The sequence below is a fragment of the Xyrauchen texanus genome, chromosome 8 (genome assembly GCF_025860055.1).
Source record: "Xyrauchen texanus isolate HMW12.3.18 chromosome 8, RBS_HiC_50CHRs, whole genome shotgun sequence".
Taxonomy (NCBI): domain Eukaryota; kingdom Metazoa; phylum Chordata; class Actinopteri; order Cypriniformes; family Catostomidae; genus Xyrauchen; species Xyrauchen texanus.
In genome coordinates, this window is record NC_068283.1 from 47,440,486 (window position 1) to 47,457,335 (window position 16,850).

Consider the following 16,850-nt stretch of genomic DNA (forward strand, 5'->3'; position numbering starts at 1 on the left):
GGTATCCAAAAATACCTCAAAGAATACCATATGAGAAAACCTAGTAATACCATGGTGATTTTTTTAATTAAATGTTATTTAATTAATGTTCTCGTCAGCTGACTGGTGTTTATATAATCACATAGTGATGGAAAGGTTGTTCGGTGCGTCATCACCGGTTATCAGTGGTACATCAACAAACGCGTCGGTTCTCCCGGTAAGCGCGTGCGGACGGGACAGATCGGGATATATACATCTTTGAAGTCACGCCAGCTGTAAGTTCATGCATTTAATGTTATTTTAACGCATTTTGCGTTTCACTGTCATTTATTCCCTGTTTGTTTTCCTGGAGGTGAAAGTTGGGGTTTGTTGATTTGGCGGACATCACCCATCCCATATTGCGTGATGCACCCGTCGTGTTCGGGAGCTCGTTCATTTTGACACACGACCGAGAACATTCTGGAACGGGACGCGGAAACTAAACAAAAAGCGTCATTATTAACATCATAAACATCGTTGAATTGTGTCACTATAAACACAATGTCCTCATGATTGAACGATGCTGATCCGCGTTTTGTCATTTTGTGAGTAGCATCAGTCCTCAGGAAATATGTGCTTTGTGTTTTATTTTCCATATTTGTGGCAGTATCTTACATGTCAAAGTACACGGTGACAGTCGCGCAATGTTGCATATTAATGATGCAAGCAAGTGCTCTGACGTCACATTGCCAGAGTGCGCGTCACGCGTCATAAATAATGAACAGATGAGTAAATAATAAATAAGCATGACAGTAAATGCGAGTGAAGGGTAAGCTTGCATACTGCTTACTATATGCACTATACTACACTGTACTGTCAGTTAGGACAGTGTGGAAAATACTAATAAAACAGAAAAGAGAGATTTGTAAATGATGTGCTATATTGAGAGCACAACAACAAATTATTTTATGTTTTATCTTGTGAGTTAATGCCAACGGCATATATTTTGCCAAAGGTGTGTATTTTTGGGAGAATTGTGATATTTCAATCTCAGTTCCTATAAAACATCTATAACACACTGTGTACACAAACATAATGGAATCATGAATTCGTTGATATTATTCTTTCACTCCAGAGTCCTGGCTTCAAAATTGACATTTTAAATATTTTCCACCAGATGGCGCCATTTTCCTCATGTTTAGCCTGTGGAGCAAATACAAGCTCTTCCCCTATTCTTCATTTTCTGTATTATAGAGACCTCCAGGACAATTTAATAAATTATGCAAATAATTGTTTTTTTAATATGACTGATTTTGATACATTATTATTTTTTCTGCAATGTTGTTGCTAATCACTGACAGTGAAAATCACTGAAAAATTCCCCTTAGCATTTATTATATGGAATATATATATATATATATTTATTTGTATTTGTTATTTTTTCTGAAAAAAGAGTGGCATTATATAAACAAACTGGCATTTAACGGGTTAAAATCCTGAAAATTTATGAATATTTGGTAGTTATGATCAGGACTGATGTTGCTTAAAAAATTAACCAATTGAAAGTGGAAATAATATTAATATATAATATTATTATGGCAGTTTTTTGTCCTGTAGTAACCTTTTTTTTAATTGAAGGGTTAAATATACACTCATTTCAAATCAGACACTCCAAAAACTTCCACTGTGTAACAACTGCTTCTAATAACACTTAAGTGTTTGAGACACCAGTTTAAGTTTAGCTAGCAGAATATTCCCCCGTTAATCCATAATGCAGGTCTTCATCTGCGCGGTTGTATGGGGCTTCTATTCATCTCCACGGTTGTATGGGTGCCAATCTCACACCCACACTCTCTGCTTATGTAGCCATGCACTTGTAATCCGGCAGTTCTGGATAATGGCATAAGGTGCCCTCATAGATGTGCGAGTTACCTATGCATTGGGCACTGACACACCCCTGGCTCATACAGACACTGACTTTTGGACCTGACCTGATACATAGCTAGATGATCCTTAACTTGCATCTGGCCGGATGACAGAAACTATTTGAATGTGCACTCATCTGTCCAAAAAAACATGGTTCCATTGTTCAACTTTCCATCTCAGTTGAGACCGAGCCCAGAGAAGTCAGCAGCACTTCTGGACAGTGATGATGTATGGCTTCTCCTTTACATAGTAAAGTCTGAACTTGCATCTGTGGATGCAGCGGCGAGTGGTGTTGAGTAACAAAGGTTTACTAAAGTAGAGAGCGAGTCCAGAGAAGTCGTCAGTGCTTCTGGACAGTGATGATGTACGGCTTCTCCTTTACATAGTAAAGTCTGAACTTACATCTGTGGATGCAGCGGCGAGTGATGTTGACTAACAAAGGTTAACTAAAGTAATCCCAAACCCATGATCATGATATCCTTTACAGATGAATAATGTTTTTTAAGACGATGATGTCTGAGGGGTCAGAGATCATCACGCCATAAGGACAGTGTCAAACCACATACTGCCCGTAAGCAGAGAGTGCGGGTGCTAGAATAGCAGTCCTGACCTGTCAGCAATTGAGAATCTGTGGTGCATTATAAAGTGTAAAATACAGCAACAACAACCCTGTGCAATTGTGCAGCTGAAGACCTGCTTAATGGACGAATGGGGGGAAATTCAGATTGCTAAACTTAACAAACGTGTGTCTTGAGTGCCTAAAAGCTTAATAAGTGTTCTTAGAAGAAATGGTGATGTTTCACAGGAGTAAACACTCGACTGTCCCAACTTTTCAAGCATGTTGCAATCATCCAATTTGAAATGGGTGTATTTTTATGACATTTACAAGGTAAAACATCATATAATGTGAAGTTGTATTGCTTTCAATATAGCACAGGTTGAATAGAAGTTACAAAACACAAATCACTGGTTTTATTAGCATTTTCCATTCTGGCCCAATTTTCTAAATGTATGCATGGAATACCTGGATGATCTACTACATTTGATCGACTGACAAAAATGACTTTTTACACAAATTACGAAATAACCATTTTTATTTCCAAGACAACACAATAGACATACTTAATAAGTGCAGAAACAGTATGAGTAGTATCACAAGTGATGTTCATTTCTGTGTGATCTTCGTGTTCTTCAGGGCCACATTGTCTCAGTCTGCTCCCCTTTAGTCACAATGCATGCTTTTATGCGCGAGGAAATGGGCGCACCCCTTACGCTCCGGGCACAAAATGTCTTGCATTTAAACACAAGCACACACACAGAGGCTTTGTGCAAAACAGAGCAAATGCCAAAGCAAAAGCTGTGTTACTGCACGTCTCTCACAACACAAGCTGTACTACTGCAAACACAAAACAGAGCAAAGTACACGGACAGCAAACACACCAACAACAAATACCCCGTTTAACATTTGCGTCATGTAGATAGTCGAGTCTGCAGAGGGGAAATAACACAATTATTTGCTGTAACTTGTTTTGCATACGCTTCTTTTGCAGGTCGTCTTCTGAAAGCTCAAAGAGTAAACAAACAACATCTCCACATCAGTCCAGTGCTGAAGACACACATGGCGGAACCGGAGCTGTCGTCCCCAGTGGGCTCGTCCCTGCAGTCCCAGCGCTCAGCGGCGCTCTCGTTGTCTTTCCCGTTCCTGCGAGAGGGCAGCGGCGTGTGGGAGAGAGGAACTCTGCAGCCGGGAGAATTACCCAGTCCTCTACCCACCAAACGCACACGCACATACTCCACGTAAGACAAACACACAGGACGCTAACCCTAAATCTAACTCTAAACCCCAGAGTATACTTCGGTTTTGACGCGAACGCTACAGTTAGACTGTGCATGCATACATTGGTGCATTCCTGCTACGACTGGACTTTATATTCCTTCAGACTCGAGTTATACAAATAACTATACAAATGTAGGTGTGCGCACTCTTGACGTGCACATCCACTGCTGTAGTATCCACATTCGTCTCCAGTTGTTTACCGGCGATTACATCTTCTAGTGATTCTTTGTGACCGCAACGGATCACCGGTGAGTGTTGCCCCCTTGTGGACTCACTTATTAGTGCAAGTAATTCCAGGTGCATGCGCAGACTGTGCGTTCAGAGTACGCATGGTCGAAATCCGCTGCAAGGGTCCTGTACGCATACGCCTAGAGTTCGCGTCTGACCGAAGTATACTTTGGGCTTAACACCTCAGGCACTTACAAGCTAGAGAAAGTTCTAGCGAAAGCATCGTCTGACCTATCTCGAAATCTCTGTCTTTCTGCAGGACTGTACGTGCTAACGCGGGACCCGTCTTTAAGGGTGTGTGTAAGAACTTCTCCAGATCACAGGGTCACGGTTACATCAGACCGGCTCATGGAGGAGAGGACATCTTTGTGCACATCTCAGAGTGAGTCACCGTTCACACAACATATTCCGGGTTCAATTCAAGTCGACAGCATTTGTGGCCTAATGTTGATTACCTCAAAAATTACCGTAACGACTCGTTTCTGTCTGTGTCAGTGTTGAAGGCGAGTATGTTCCGATGGAGGGAGACGAGGTGACGTACAAGGTGTGTCCTGTCCCACCCAAGAACCTGAAGGTGCAGGCCGTGGAGGTCACCATCACCCACCTGAAACCAGGAACCAAACACGAGACCTGGTCTGGACAGATCATCAGCTCGTAGGACCGGAGCAGAGGGGATTGTGGGGACATAATAAAAGGACGACTGTACAAGCGAAGCATCTTGAGAGGGTTTTTGAATGTTCAAGGGAAGATGGTGAACACAGAGAATGTGATACATGAGTTTGCAAGAGGAGATCGGAGTAGACACGCGGTGTGTTTGAATGTTTAGGCCCAGAAACGGTCTCTACGCAAGTACGCTGCATAAACGCTTCTAGCTGCACAAGCTCAGATCTACACATCAGCATGTTCTGAAACATCTCTGAATGCAGTTTAAAACACAACGCAAGAATGTGCTACCTGCAGGAATTAGCATCGCTAGCAAGTTCAACTGAGATGCTAATAGATAGCTAGCTGAACAATACCACATTAGGTTTAGTGTCACAGACATTTGTATTTAACTCTATCGCCCCCTTGAGTACTAATGTTTGTTACCGCCCCAGTAACGCAAGAGCACACATTAAACACGCAACGGATAGCGTGCTTGCTACATGGTAACCAAGCATTCGCGACTGTGTTTGCGTGCTTGCGTAGAGTATGTTTCTGGCCTTAGATTTACATTTGTTTTCTGTAGGTGAGGACAAAAAAAGAAAGAGGTTATGAAGGATGGTCACACATCCTCAAACTGGTGAACTGTGTAGGAGTTTAATGCATCGATCCGGAGGCACACACTGTACGATCAATACACATCGCTGTTGTCAGCTCTATTTATTTGTATTTTTATTTATGCATTCTTTATGGGTTATTGTATGTTAAATTAATGATAGTAGGGTACACCTTGAGAAACCCGTCAAGAAAATGTCCGGCTCATATTTCACAGCAACAACAAAAAAAAAAGCATTTGTTTCAAGAAATGAAAGCCTATTTTTAGTATCATAAAAAATGCTAACCATTTTAATTTAAGGACAAATAAACTGGTATCTCAGCGAGTATTGATTCTGACTATCACACCTGGAGTCGTGAGTTTGAATCCAGGGCGTGCTGAGTGACTACAGTCAGGTCTCCTTAGCAACCAAATTGGGCCGGTTGCTAGGGAGAGTAGAGTCACATGGGGTAACCTCCTCGTGGTGGTGATTAGTGGTTCTCTCAATGGGGCGTGTGGTGAGTTGTGTGTGGATCGTGGAGAGTAGCATGAGCCTCCACATGCTGTGAGTCTCCACGGTGTCATGCACAACGAGTCACGTGATAAGATGCGCGGATTGACGGTCTTAGACGCGGAGGCAACTGATAATTGAGGTAACCGCGCCACCTCTAGGACCTAGTAAGTAGTGGGAAATGGGCATGCCAAATTGGGGAGAAAAGAGGATATCATTTAAAAAATAAAAAAGGACAAATAAGCAAATTTCTGGTTATGCAAAAGAAATAAACGTATGTGAAACGGGTTTAAACAAAATGATCAAGAATGTCTATATGTATTACAGTACAACAGGCCAGTAATGAGAATCTGGGGGGAAATGTGCTCAGTTGATAAAAATAAAATAATAATGATAATAGTCGCAATCCTAATGGTCTTAGAATCATTAATTCAGGCTTTGTTTACAAAAAAAAAAAAAAAGTTGGAAATGAGTCCTGGACATCCTCTCGACAGGTTTCGTGAGATTATAATGCAAGTTATTTATGCTGGAATTGAAGCATCACAGACTAAAATTGCACTTGAAATCCCAAAATGATTTACTGCCAAACTGACTTAAACTCTCCCAGAACTCCAGGGAGTTTTTGGGGTAAAAGTAGCATTTTATAATCCAGCTAATGAACAACAGTTGGCGAGTAGAACCATTTTATTACACAGTAGAAGCTAATATGCTAACGCTAAACTGGCGTTATCTCTGTTGTGTGTTTGTGACGACATGACGCGTTATTTGACTGGTCATGTGATCCATTTAATGTTAGCAGTCAGTGCATGTTTGTCCAGTAATTTGATTATCAGATTTCTAATGCATCTATTATGAACACCTGTACGTTCATTTGAGTTTGATCATGTGCCATTTTTGCAATTTCAGTGAATAATTATAATAATTAACTGAAGTTTATTAAATGTGATTTTTATTTGTGTGTGCTCTTGGCGCTCAGATCACTGTGCTCAGCATAATTTTCATGTAAAATGTGACAGACTAATAAAACATTATTCATTCACACGTCTATCTGTTACTGCAATACAGGTGGCGCTATACGTGTTTGTAAAACATTGCCATTTAACATCTACAACATATAAAGTTGTAAATGTACATTTATTAATTAAGTATGTTTAAATCCAAAGGTACTAAAAGTACTGGAATAGTACATTGCAAGACCTGAAATGTAAGTGCAAATTTAATAGTTGGCGATGCGTTAAATTAAAGGTGCATTTTGTCATTTGTTCCCCATTAAAAAGTTTTACTCTTTAAGAAATGAACTGTCATTTTGAAACATGTGTATAAAATCATGAGCTGAGGACTCTAGTCATATCAGTAACTTTATAAAAGCTGTTTTATTCTACATGGGGCAGGGGCAGCCTCATGGGGGCGGCCATTTTAGAGTCACATGACCAGCTGAACACTACTCACTTATTCTTAGCAAGTCTTGTTATTGGACACTTTCACTCTTGGATTAAATGAATCATGGCTGATTGTGAATAGTGAATTAATGGCATCTGAAACTGAAAACGATTGATTTTGAATGATGCCACACCACTAGAGGTCACTGTAAGTCCAAGATGACAAGTTAAACGTTACTGAGTGCACCAGAAAAGTCAAAAACAAACATCAGACTTTTTTACAGTTTACTAAAAAACATTAAAAACAAACAGACACGTCATGAATCACAAGGCATGTTAACAATCACACTCATACTGCAAACTTACATTTGTTTCCATATTTCTTCCCAGAGTCAGGAGTGTAAAAACCTTTCATCATTTACTAAAGTGTAACAGAAAAATATCCTTTCAGTGATAAAGGAGCCATGACAAATGAGTTGTGTATGCTTGCGGGAACTGATATCACAGATTCCTCATGGAGTCACTCCTGCGCTGGTTCATTTAGTGTCAATGATATGAATCAGAGTTAAAGTGCATTTATGACATCAGACATGGAATACTGATACATGAACATACTGATACATGAACATTCCATTTAGAATCACACAGAACCGATTAGAAACTCTTTGATCCATGAGTCAGGAGTCGATACTGAACGCCCAGCGAATCTTTCCGATCCAGTGGAGCGTCTCGTTGATTCAGAGGAATCTTTCTGGAATGATTGACAGGTGAATATCACATCTAAACACACACTCTTACACAAAGTGACAAGCACTAAATACAATCTCTTTTCTCGGCAAATCAGTTTTAGATTTTCCTAAATCTAAACTTTCTCCCTAGTTTTTGTCGTAACCAGCAGTGATCGCTCAAATCGCCAGTTCTCACTAAAACGTCACTTTTTGGCTGCAAAACGTTGTCGGTGTGAACGTCACTTTACATTACGCACTAAGTATTTACTGATGATCGTAAAGTATACTTTAAGATATAGTCAGACAAACTAACACGTCATAAAATTGCATTTAGTAAAAAAAAGATTTACGCTGATTATTCCATTGACAGCTCTCATTTTTAACAAATAAAAACAAATCTGCAAATATTTGTGAAATTATCATTTATATATTTAAATATATTTCTAAGTGTTCATATCTATTCGTCCTTTGAGCTTTGACGTTTTCAACACTTGTTATATTATATTTATAATATTCTCTGTAAAGCTGCTGTAAAACATCATGAGTGACAATCGCTCTATAAATGAATATATCGTTCTTTAGATTGATACATTAATGCAATACAATCGTAAACAGTAATTATCATTGTTAATGGGCACAAATACATGTATTCAAATTAATTAAATCAAATAATACGAAGTAAATATTTTAATGATAATATTCCTATAATTTTGGGGGGATTTAGTACATTGACGGTATAAAAAGCCAATTATTAAAGTGTCGTCTTTATAAAATCGCGCTTCCTGTTTTTGCCACATAATATAATCGAGTATTTTATACATGTTTGGGGCAAAAGATGTTTAAAAACTCCAGACGTGCAGTTTGAATGCTAATGCTAATATCTAGCTACATTCATAACTATAAAAGGCATTATAACTTTTAGGTTCATACATTATAAGAAGAAAAATGAACAAAACTGCGGAAGTTATTAGAAAAACTCCTCTTTCATTGCACAAGGGGTTTTGGACAATAAACAGCAAAAATGCCACAATTGCCGCCTAACTTCGAACACTTTCTAAATCACATTCTCTGGAAATATCTGTAGACAGACAGTTTAGGGCGAGTTTGTCAGACACATGTACATACAGTCCCTCTTCAGTAGTTTGACAGGTCTGTCGTTAGTGCAGCGGACTGCAGTTCCCTCCGTGGCCAGCAGAGGGCGAGCTGCAGACGAGCGCCGCTAGTGTGTTCGCGCGGGTGGAAGCGGGCGTCGTCATGCCTCATTGGCCGGAGCATTGAAGAACATCTCTCTGCAGAGTCGCGCCGTGTCTTCAGGAGAACAAACGGTGAAGCCGATCGTACGCGGGTCTTCAAATATCTCATAGTCATTTCCACCCTGATCAAGACGAACAGGAAACAAGCGTTAAATCAATTCAAACACACATTCATACAAACACTCTCATTGATTTTCTCACCAGCGAGGTTTCGTTGCCAAAGAAGTAGATGGTGTCTAAACCTTCCTGCTCCAGGACGTCCAGGCAGAGACGTTTATCCCAACCCTCCGGAAACACGTCAAAGCTGATCAAACCTCCTGAAGACAGACAGTTAAACGACTGAGAGCGTATTGCGTGTATGACAACACATTCATTTTGATTCGTTGTTAAGATAAATGTTGCTTTGCACCTGTGATGGCGGCGGCCGGGTCGTGATTATACACACCGGTCCCTCATCAGGCTAATCAAGCCTTCGAGAGGGGTAAAGGCCGACAGCGGAAGGTGGTGGGACGAGAGGGAGATACGCAGTAATGGGGACTGAAGTGTTTTCAGACGTTTGAGTGAGGACGGAGAACATTTAGAAAACGAAAATCCCATTTTCAATATATACAGTTTCATTGCAGGTAAGAAATATTTGTACATAATAATTCGACAGTCAATTTCTCAATTCATCCACTGCTGGAAAGTTAATTTAGGATGAGTGTTAAAGCCGGACAATAAAAGAGCATCACACTGAGATTAACAATTCCACAAACCTGCAGCTTTTCACACAGTAATAAACACTGTGTGTGTGTGTGTGTGTCTGTGTGTGTGTCTGTCTGTCTGTGTGTGAGTGTCTGTGTGTGTGTGTGTGTGTGTGTGTGTCTGTCTGTCTGTGTGTGAGTGTCTGTCTGTGTGTGTGTGTGTGTGTGTGTGAGTGTGTGTGTGTTTAACAGTAATGTGTGTGTGTGTGTGTCTGTCTGTCTGTGTGTGAGTGTCTGTCTGTGTGTGTGTGTGTCTGTCTGTCTGTGTGTGTCTGTCTGTGTGTGTGTGTGTGTGTGTGTGTCTGTCTGTCTGTGTGTGAGTGTCTGTCTGTGTGTGTGTGTGTGTGTGTGTGAGTGTGTGTGTGTTTAACAGTAATGTGTGTGTGTGTGTGTGTGTGTGTGTGTGTGAGTGTGTCTGTGTGTGTGAGTGTGTGAGTGTGAGTGTGTGTGTATCTGTGAGTGTGTGTGTGTCTGTGAGTGTGTGTGTATCTGTGAGTGTGTGTGTGTCTGTGAGTGTGTGTGTATCTGTGAGTGTGTGTGAGTGTTGTGTGTCTGTCTGTATGTGTGTGTGTGTGTGTTAGTGTCTGTCTGTGTGTCTGTGTGTTGTGTGTGTGTGTGTGTGTGTGTGTCATTAGTGTTCTGTGCAGCAGTCACATTCCACCACTCAACCAACAGTTGACAGAGCAACAGCCAATCAGAATACTTGATTACCTCACACACCCCCTAGCCCCTCCCCCCACACTCGGCCTGTCCATTGAACAGAAAAAGGTTTTTCACTGGAGTTTTACGAAGCGGAAAAATTGTGAGCCAAAACTGACAAAAGCTCACTTGAAGGAAGCCTGAAGGGAACAATGTGCACAACACGCAAGTTTACATGTCCTCATTTACACAGATAAGTATATGTGCGTGGATTTACATTACATGTGAATGCAAACAGGTTTTTATGTACACACACACACACACACTTCTCTGTCAGGTCAGTGATGTGTTATCACACATGTTTGTCCAGTAGCGCTCGATTATCACCTTAAACACAGATACTGTGTGTGTTTGAGTGTTTATCTCCTGCACACATAAACAGTGTTGTTCACAGATTGCTTGTTTTGATGAGTGACCAAACAAGACTCGTCTCTGAGAATGAGAGCTAGATTTCCTGTCAGCGAGTGCAGTGTGATGATGTCACTTCCTGCTCACCTCTGGTAAAGCGCAGTCCTTTTCCTGCAAACTCCTCCTGTAGAGCTGCAACAAACTTCTCTCGTATCTTCTCTCTCTGTGCGGGAGGAGAGTTAAAAAGTGTTCGAGGTGTTTTACACAGAGTGAATATTCACCGGTAACAAGACAGATGACACCTGATGTGCATGAAACTGTTCCGGAAGTAAAGATCCCATTGAGTTTCTCCACGGGCGAATTGATTATTAACGATAACTTATATTTTGCAGTTTATATTTTTACACTGTTTTTTATTTATTTATTAGTTGTATCCCCATTTCAGAACGCACAATTCCCACTACTTAGTAGGTCCTCGTGGTGGCGCGGTTACTCACCTCAATCCATGTGGCGGAGGATGAGTCTCAGTTGCCTCCGCGTCTGAAACCGTCAATCGGCGCATCTGATCACGTGACTCGTTGTGCATGACACCGCGGAGACTCACAGCATGTGGAGGCTCATGCTACTCTCCACGATCCACACACAACTCACCACACGCCCCATTGAGAGAACCACTAATCACCACCACGAGGAGGTTACCCCATGTGACTCTACCCTCCCTAGCAACCGGGCCAATATGGTTGCTAAGGAGACCTGACTGGAGTCACTCAGCTCGCCCTGGATTCAACCTAACGACTCCAGGTGTGATAGTCAGCGTCTGAAAACACGACAAAATATCTCGTCATTCTGCTTCTCAAGTACATTTATGCAGTTTTAAGAATGTTTAGACATTCGTACTGTAAAACAAGACAAAAACACACGATTATCCGTATTATCGGTTTGGTTCATGGGTTACAACTCTTCAATGAAGGATTTCATGAAGTCCCAATGGAGAACTGTATGAAGACAAATACTTCCGGAACTGAGACGGCTGAATATTCAGTTCTTTTTCTCTTGTCTCACAATATCGTTTCGCTATTGGGCCGCTGATCCTGGGGAAATAATAGTTCTTAGAAATTCAGAATACCTTGTCAATTTCAGAGAACTCCATTCGTTCTTCTAGCGTGCAGCTTCGTCCGATGGGTGAGATGTTGAGCATCCCGTTACGAAACTCAATGAACGTCCCTCTGAACGACAGAGAGAGAGAAGTTGACTTAATTGAAATTACATAGAGGACGTCATCTCTGGAGAAAGACCATGTGTGTTACCGTTTCTTGGGTAGTTTGAGAAGCCCCATGTATCCGAGACAGAAGTTTATGAGGTCCTGCAATAATTCCTCCCCCAACTCATTCTGAATGGCCTGAAAAACACATTAAACTACATCAAACACCAATTTAGCTCAAACCCCAACCCTACCATTATTGATGGAGTCGATACAGGATTTTAATAACAACTTTGAGGACGTTGCGAAAGGGACGTTGTCAGGAAGTACAGCTGAAGAAACACACTCACCTGTTTGGAGAGCAGCTTGCCATCTTTATATTGCACGGTCCCATTTTCAGCAAAGATGTAGTCAAACTTGTGTATGACTGCAACGATAATTAACAACAACAACAGAATGAGTCACAATCAAACACTCCCAGAGTCAAAATCTCAACATCTATTTAACATCCTAGAGACCTTTACCTGATCGACACACACACACACACACCTTCAATGCTCTGATTAAACATTAACATCACAATCTTTATCTTTGACTGAATGATTTTATGTTTCAGGGTGACCTACCTCATCTATCACAACAGTAGGGATGTCCCGATGCCATTTATTCAGAGAACAAGTACGATAATGTGTTTACTTCCTTTTCGGTACTCGCCAATACGATTCCCGTTTTATGCTTTCTGGATTCTGTGCTTATGTTTGTGTGTTTTTGGTTCAGTTTATCATTAAATTATTATTTATATTGTCAATCTGGTTCTCGCCTCCTCCTTTCCATTGAACTGCTTTACATTGGTGCCGAAACCCGGGAAGGAGGAGGGATACCCGTCGCGGAGTCGTCAACACTGTCGTCCACCCAGGGGAACGCTGATGCTATCCACTGGGGGAGGGTGTAGACCGACCGCCCGGACGCGGGGTACAGCCACCGTCCAGGAGGCGAGTGGGGACTGGACTCCACGACAGCCTGGAGCGATGGAGTCGCTGCCAGGGGCGGAGGAGTGCCTTGCCGTCCCCCAGAAATGCAGAGGTGTTGAGAGGGCTGCCGTCCACAAAGAGAGGAGGGAAGTGACTCCCCGACCACTTGGAGCTGTAGGGCCGCTGCCAGGGGCAGAGGAGACTCCCCACAGGTCGCAGAGAACGCGGAGGGGCGTTCTGTTCACTGGGGGTTGGTCTGACTCCGGCCCGCCCAGGGAGGAGCGGCTGCCGTCCACCCGAGAGGGTGGAGGAATGATCAGGGACCACGTGACCACGTCTCCATCAGAGAAACAATGAGGGAGGGCTTTTTTGTCGCTCCGTGTTGGCCTTTATCCCTCACCTATTTTGTTTTGTTGTTGTTTTTACCCTCCTGCCTCCTCCCAGGTCGAGCGAGGTGGGGATGACACGCCGGCAGACGGGGCACAGGCACGGCTCCCCGGCCGGAGACAACGCCAGGAGGAGGGCGGCGCCGGGCCGGAACAACGCACGTCCGGTCCCCAATCAGCCTGATGGGGCGCCCGAGGGATAAAGGAGAATATCACATACCTATATAGTAATGAGATATTTCATTGAGCTTTTATTTTGACGTTTTTCTGTGTGTTTTTGACGGTAGCTTCTCGATCCTGAAAAGCCGGTTTCAAAGTGATTATTACACCGCACAAGTCTGTCTGAATGTCATCTACTACAAACAGAGCGTGCAATGCTCGGGATGGTGTTTTCTGTGTACGAGTCAAGGATCTCTAAAGGTGTGAGCACTTTGTGTCTTTATGTCTGCACAACACTGGTTCAACACGTTCACAAGCGCTCACATTTGAAGCACGCAGCACAAGCAAACTGTATATTTATCTCATTAAAAAGCAGCGTTTTGTGGTTTAATAATCACACTAGGACAAAAGGTGATTGACATACATCAGATGGTATCGGAGTACATTTACAAGCACAAGAACTGGATTCTGCTCCTGATTGTGTGTGAACACGGCTGGAAATGGATCAGGCTCTGATTACATCATAACCTCACTATGTTAATCTAATCAGACCTGCGCAATTATAACGACACTGATGAAGTCACTTTCAAGTAATCTAGAGAAACTGTGAGGAGCTGCTGGTGAGGGGACTGCTGTTATCATCTCAATTGTATTTGTCTAGAGATCCCGACCGATATCTGCTGCGGTGAATGTTTGGACACACAGTGATCCAATCAAACCAGTTCCTCCACATTCTGTGACCATTCAACAGCAGTAGCACATAATAACACAACTGTGTGATTTTAACCTTCATCTCCGTCTCCGAGCTGTTCTGCAATTTTGGAATAATCTGACCCGCCCACCACTCCAATCTTCACCTGCTGTCGCAACACCTGGAAAAATTCATCCAACTGAGGGCTGATTTTCTGCAAACACACACACACACACACACAAAGTATATTAGTCATTGTGTCAAGATTACAAAAAGAGAAATGTATTGCCCATGTAGGATTACACACACACACACACACACTCACAGACAGACAGACACACACTCACAGACAGACAGACACACACACACACTCACAGACAGACACACACACACACACACTCACAGACAGACAGACACACACACACATGCACAGACAGACACACACACAGACAGACACACACACAGACAGATACACACACAGACAGATACACACACAGACAGATACACACACAGACAGACACACACACACAGACAGACACACACACACACACTCACAGACAGACAGACACACACACACACACACACTCACAGACAGACAGACAGACACACACACACACACACACAGACACACACACTCACAGACAGAGACACACACACACTCACAGACAGACACACACACACACTCACAGACAGACAGACAGACACACACATACTCACAGACAGACACACACACTCACAGACAGAGACACACACACACACACAGACAGACACACACACACACTCACAGACAGACAGACACACACACAGACAGACACACACACACACTCACAGACAGACACACACACTCACAGACAGACACACACACACACTCACAGACAGACAGACACACACACAGACACACACTCACAGACAGACAGACAGACACACACACACTCACAGACAGACACACACACTCACAGACAGACACACACACTCACAGACAGACACACACACACACTCACAGACAGACAGACACACACACACAGACACACACTCACAGACAGACAGACACACACACACACACACACTCACAGACAGACAGACAGACACACACACTCACAGACAGACACACACACACACACTCACAGACAGACAGACACACACACACAGACACACACTCACAGACAGACAGACAGACACACACACACTCACAGACAGACACACACACACTCACAGACAGACACACACACACACACTCACAGACAGACACACACACACACTCACAGACAGACACACACACTCACAGACAGACACACACACACACACAAAAGGAATTTGGTTTGGTAACAGCTGCTTTCATTACTTACAAATATAAAATATATTTCTTGACATGTTTGTGAGATCTGCAGTTCTTCAACTCAACTGATGACACACACACACACACACACACACACACACACACACACACACACGAGTCTTACAAACATCACTTCTGCAGATTTACATGTTTCATCAGATGTTTAATGTGTTTGGGATGGGTCCATAATGGTATTTGTGTGTGACAGTCAGCAGGTCTTCAGTGATTATACAGGAACACTAATAACACAATCCCTCTTTCCTATTACAGTCGTGCCATTTCACAAGAGAGAGAGATTTGGAGAGAGTCGCTGGACTGAATCAGTGTGGTAATAAACGCAAGTAGTTCTCCAAGATCATTCCGTTAAATGAGCTGAACCGGTAGAAAGTTTTCCAATCAAGTTCTTACGGAAATAAAAGGTTTGTTTTGGGCTGTACAGGATGGTTCCCCTAACGTTGCCTAAACCAGATAATTTCCAAAAGCTTTCTGCAACCTCAATAAACAATGAATTATGTATCAAAATAATGATATAAAGAATCAGCCATGACACATATCTGAAGACTGACATCTCTTCTCGAGAATGATCCACTCGTTATGTTCCCATGAGCCTGTGACTCGCTCTTGGCAGGTAGACTGAACCTCTATTTGCCACAGACTGTCCCAGCAAACACAGAACCTTTCCATTTGGTTTTTATTCTGGGAACGTTGTTTTTATAACCATAAAGTAACGTTCCCAGAACATTGCAGGGAATGTTGCGTGTATACAGTTGAGGTCAGAAGTTTACATATACTTTAGCTAAATACATTTAAACTCAGTTTTTCACAATTCCTGACATTTAATCATAGAAAACATTCCCTGTTTTAGCTTCTCACAATAAGTTTCTGGAATTTTGTCCCATTCCTGCAGACAGAACTGGTGTAACTGAGTCCGGTTTGTCGGCCTCCTTGACTTTATTGTCCTTAAACCATTTTGCCACAACTTTGGAGGTGTGCTTGGGGTCATTGTCCATTTGGAAGACCCATTTGTGACGGAGCTTTAACTTCCTGTAGGACTGGTTTTGCTGTGGATCTAGATACTCGTCCACCTGTTTCCTCCAGCATCTTCACAAGCTCCTTTGCTGTTGTTCTGGGATTGATTTGCACTTTTCACACAAACTACATTCATCTCTAGGAGACAGAATGCATCTCCTTCCTGAGCGGTATGATGGCTGCGTGGTCACATGGTGTTTATACTTGCTTACTATTGTTTGTACAGATGA

At 42.4% G+C, this 16,850-nt stretch overlaps 2 protein-coding genes across 3 annotated transcripts in view; one reads left to right on the forward strand and one right to left on the reverse strand.

Moving 5' to 3' along the window:
* The first annotated feature begins 137 nt into the window (after positions 1-137).
* Positions 138-4,913, forward strand: csdc2b (cold shock domain containing C2, RNA binding b). 2 transcript variants are annotated; one of them, XM_052133016.1, is made up of 4 exons: positions 138-254; positions 3,435-3,681; positions 4,209-4,331; positions 4,445-4,913. In XM_052133016.1, the coding sequence occupies exons 2-4, from the start codon at positions 3,503-3,505 to the stop codon at positions 4,605-4,607; spliced, it is 465 nt and encodes a 154-aa protein (XP_051988976.1). In that variant the 5' UTR covers positions 138-254; positions 3,435-3,502; the 3' UTR covers positions 4,608-4,913. The 2 variants fall into 2 exon arrangements, with proteins under 2 accessions (XP_051988976.1, XP_051988977.1); XM_052133017.1 differs by lacking the exon at positions 138-254 and having other exon boundaries at positions 3,219-3,681.
* A 2,442-nt stretch (positions 4,914-7,355) lies between these two features.
* The window catches only part of LOC127648337 (phosphomannomutase 1-like), an 11,416-nt gene continuing 1,921 nt past the window's right edge, over positions 7,356-16,850 (reverse strand). Inside the window, exons 2-8 of the mRNA XM_052132994.1 lie at positions 14,352-14,469; positions 12,399-12,475; positions 12,155-12,246; positions 11,974-12,073; positions 10,995-11,070; positions 9,259-9,374; positions 7,356-9,179 (exon numbers count right to left, since the gene is read on the reverse strand). Of these exons, the coding sequence (XP_051988954.1) occupies positions 9,057-9,179; positions 9,259-9,374; positions 10,995-11,070; positions 11,974-12,073; positions 12,155-12,246; positions 12,399-12,475; positions 14,352-14,469 (702 nt within the window). The 3' untranslated portion in view covers positions 7,356-9,056. The remainder of the gene's footprint in view (positions 9,180-9,258; positions 9,375-10,994; positions 11,071-11,973; positions 12,074-12,154; positions 12,247-12,398; positions 12,476-14,351; positions 14,470-16,850) is intronic.